The 3,797-nt window shown below is 42.1% G+C and overlaps 1 protein-coding gene across 1 annotated transcript in view; it reads left to right on the top strand.

The window, feature by feature from the left end:
* The window catches only part of rptor (regulatory associated protein of MTOR, complex 1), a 182,454-nt gene that overhangs the window by 173,617 nt on the left and 5,040 nt on the right, over positions 1-3,797 (top strand). Inside the window, exon 29 of the mRNA XM_035659536.1 lies at positions 2,261-2,436. Coding sequence (XP_035515429.1) covers positions 2,261-2,436 — 176 coding nt within the window. The remainder of the gene's footprint in view (positions 1-2,260; positions 2,437-3,797) is intronic.

Genomic DNA, 3,797 nt, shown 5'->3' with positions numbered 1-3,797 from the left:
TGCTTAAAATAGCAACCAAAACACAGAGACAATTGGACCATAGCAGTGCTAAGTCTGCTGGGGATTTCCTTTCATACACATTTTATTCTATCCACAATGGATTTCTCATCATAGTGGGACAGAGGGAAAAATAATGATGTATAAAGAGGGCTTAAACTGAATCTAAATCTTGGAATGGTTTGGTGGCATGCGTGCTTCTTATTATAGAGGAAATAAATGCACACGCTTCTGTGTTGGAGAATCTTGTGCAACCGCTCTCATTGTAACCCAGATTTCCTCATCGCAGAGCTGCCAGCTTCAAAGGGAATGCCTCCTCTCTTCTCACAGTCCCTGAAATGAGCCAGCATCAAGCATCCCCGCATGCGACTCTGAACGTGTTGCTGACTAAGCCTTGTACTGTGAAGTGGTTTTCCCTGTGTGCTATCCCCACACATGTGCCCACACTACCGTCGTTGTGACGCCTGAGCAGGAGGCCAGATGACGTCACATTGGAGGATTTAAATCCGCCACAAGGGGCTTGGGTTTTCCTGACAACCCAAGCCAAGTAGAACAGTAGAAACCCTGTCACAGATGGTTCAGTAAGAAAGTTACGTCACGATTTATAAAGTAGGCAACCAGAAGAGATAAGCAGTTGGAAAGGATCACAAAGGATGTACATCTGCACTATTGTTCTGCAAGGCCAGAGAAGAGCAAAGTAATGGAGTCCTTATCCTTGGTTATTGATTGTGAAAAAATAGGAAGAGGAAGTGACTAAGAGAGGAAAGTGGGGAGGAAATGATGCATGGTCTGATGAGTTTTAAAAGAAGAGAAAAGGATACTGATGGCTTCTCTAGCATCTGTGGTAAAAGCATCATTGTGAGACAAAGATTGTTTTCATGTGCATTTTCCTTTCTGGATTCCCTACCTGCCTATTATTCCTTCTCTTTCATCAAATAATCTTCCAATATCAAAAGAGCACCTTCACTCTAATAGGAATTGCGGTTCTCCTACTGCTGCTGATGGTCCACTTAAACCAAGTTTTTTTCCACTTTTTTTCTATATGGTCACTGGTTTCCCAACAGCATACAGTTTTTACAGTCTTCAAAGGGTTCCGACCATGAATTGCAACATCTTCAGTTCAGATCAGACCAGGGAGCTTTGTTTAACTATCACTGAAGGCATAAAATGGCCGAAACATACCTTTAATGGGGAAAAATAAAGAAAGGTAGATGTGGTTAAAGACATTGCACTTAAGTGAGAAGTTCAAACCCTGCTTACATTCTTACTTCACCAGCTGCTGCATGAAATGCCGATTGTCACATCGGTTTTGGAAAGTTATATAAATTCCAACATCAGAAAAGTGCAGTGGGAGAGGATTTCAGATGCTACTCTGGGATCCGAGTGTACTGACGCCTGCAGCCACAGGCCTCTGCCAGGCATCACTGAGCCAGCAGGGCAAGTGTGGCCGACATGGCACTGCTCGCTTGATTCCTGCTGTGACTGCCAACATATGAAGCTGTCTTCAGCTTCTTCCCTCCCGACATTTTCACTCAAGTGGCATTTGAATCCTCTAAGCCAGAATCTGCTGACAGGCTCAGTTCCAGGGTCAGTGTTTGTATCTCCCAGTGGTCGTCTTGTTGAGAAGGATGCAAAATGCTAAACCATGTTTCCATCTGCATGAAGTGCATGTTTATTTACTCAGAAATTTTGAACTTTTAGCAAAAAACCTTGATAAAAAGCTGTTGCTCACGCACCTGCAGGCTCTGCAGAAATCAGTAGTTCTGGTTTTGCTGAATTCTTTGTGGTATATTTGTTGATTACACAGTGGTGCAGAAAGCTGTTGCACTAATCTTTCCTTTGACTTGCTACATGTGACAGCAAGAGCCTTCTTAAACCACCAACAGATTGTGTGGGTTGTGTATTTGGGGGATCAACACATGCTCGGTGTGTTTAACAGCTGTGTCAGTGTGTGATTATATGTGTGAGTGTTCACTTATAAATTAAATTAACTCTGAGCAAAATACATAAATTAAAACTTCAGGTCACATATTGTGTACAAATAATTCTCAGTAATTAAATATTTTGATGCTTTTTTCCAGTTTTAATTGTGATTAAAAGTCACCTTCTGTTTTGTTTTCTTTTAATTGATTGATGTGACGTCAATCCAGATGTATGAGTCTATTAAGAGCACACTGCTGTTGTTTGTTTTATGGAGTGTACATGTGTTGATGCATGTTTGTGTGTACATGCTCTACATTATAACTGCTGTGTTGTGTTGCAGGTGCAGGCATGGTCGTCGACTGGGAGCAGGAGACGGGTCTCCTTATGACGTCTGGAGATGTCCGAGTCATCAGGATCTGGGACACTGACAGGGAGATGAAGGTCCAGGTACTCAGTGACCCTGTTTGTATGACAAATTTTCTCAAAAAGGTCACAATGAATAGAGCTGGAACTTGGTGAATAGGTAGCCCTTGGCTCAAGGATTACACTTTGTAACTGTTTATTAGCTGGTGTGAAACCTTTTCTGCTGGCAAAGTACTATTTACTCAAATGTAGATCTCCTCATGTTATTGAAACTAATTGGCCGTCTTTTTAAAATTCTTTAGACATATTGATAGTAATAATGTATTCATTATTTTACTCCGTAAGCTGTAGATATATAAACTCGTGTTCACATGGCGGATGCGTTACATTCATTTCTGAGGATGTGCACAACAACGCTCCAAACGAACACAGGATATGCGAGGCAGCCATCATCCCAACATGTAGTTAAAAGCAAATGTATCTCTTTCTTGGGCGCCCGGTTAGCTCAGTCGGTAGAGCTGGCAACCCATGTACCGAGACTGAGTCCTACCCCCCCCAGTTGGTTAAACATTATTTTAATTTCAGTCCCAAAGGGGAAAAAACAAAGCAGTTAAACCATGAGTGGCCCATAAATTTGGAGATAAAGCTAATTTAATAGTTCCCCTCAGGCATGGAGTTACATCTTTCAGCAACTACGTTGCTCCCCCAGGAGATTAGTCCAAGGACCAGCCGACTGCATTTTACAGGTCCATGTTTGGGATATTTTTTGAGAAATGTTTTAGTATGCTCTTCATGCATGCACAGTTTACAGATTGTGTTTTTGGGCTTTAAATCTAAAAATTATTGTCAATTGTTTTAAATCTGTGTCATTTCTACCTCTTCTGCTTCGAGTTTTTAGGCTCTGGGAGAAAATAATCAAATTTGATGTTTCACCAAATGTTTTGTCCTTGAACTTTAAGCAGATCAAATACTTCCTGTCACACCTGTTGTCACGAAGTATTGGAGTGCATTATGGGAGAGTGAATAATTCGGGTACAGCACAGTTTTCTAAAAAGCATGGTTTTAGGTGTTTCATTTTAGCTCTAATGGCATCTCAGTCCCCTCCAGGAGACAATTATGCTTTTTTCCAGCCATTGATCCCATTGGTGCCACCCAGTTGGTCTTCTCACTTTATATTACATAGTTAGTGCTGTTTTCTCCATGACATATAACGAGGAAGGGCTTTCAGCACACAGGCAGACTTCCATCATTTCAAAATTATATACCCGATCCAGTGATTCCAGTTCCAGTTTTTTTTTGCCCTTTTTATTGCCTTTATTTGATTAAGTGACAGCCCAAAGACAGACAGAAAATGGGCAGAGAGAAGGGGTAAATGACACGCAGCAAAGGCCCACAGGTCGGATTTTGAACTCTGGGCCCAGCTGCCAGCAAAGGACTTCCAGCTTCACAGTACATGGGTCGCCAGCCTTACCGAAACTAAGCTAACCCCGGGCCACCCAGGAGCCCCCCCCCCT

The sequence above is a fragment of the Morone saxatilis genome, unplaced genomic scaffold, assembly GCF_004916995.1.
Source record: "Morone saxatilis isolate NCDOM2014 unplaced genomic scaffold, NCSU_SB_2.0 Contig17, whole genome shotgun sequence".
NCBI classification, from domain to species: domain Eukaryota; kingdom Metazoa; phylum Chordata; class Actinopteri; family Moronidae; genus Morone; species Morone saxatilis.
This window is presented reverse-complemented; position numbering and strand designations above follow the sequence as displayed.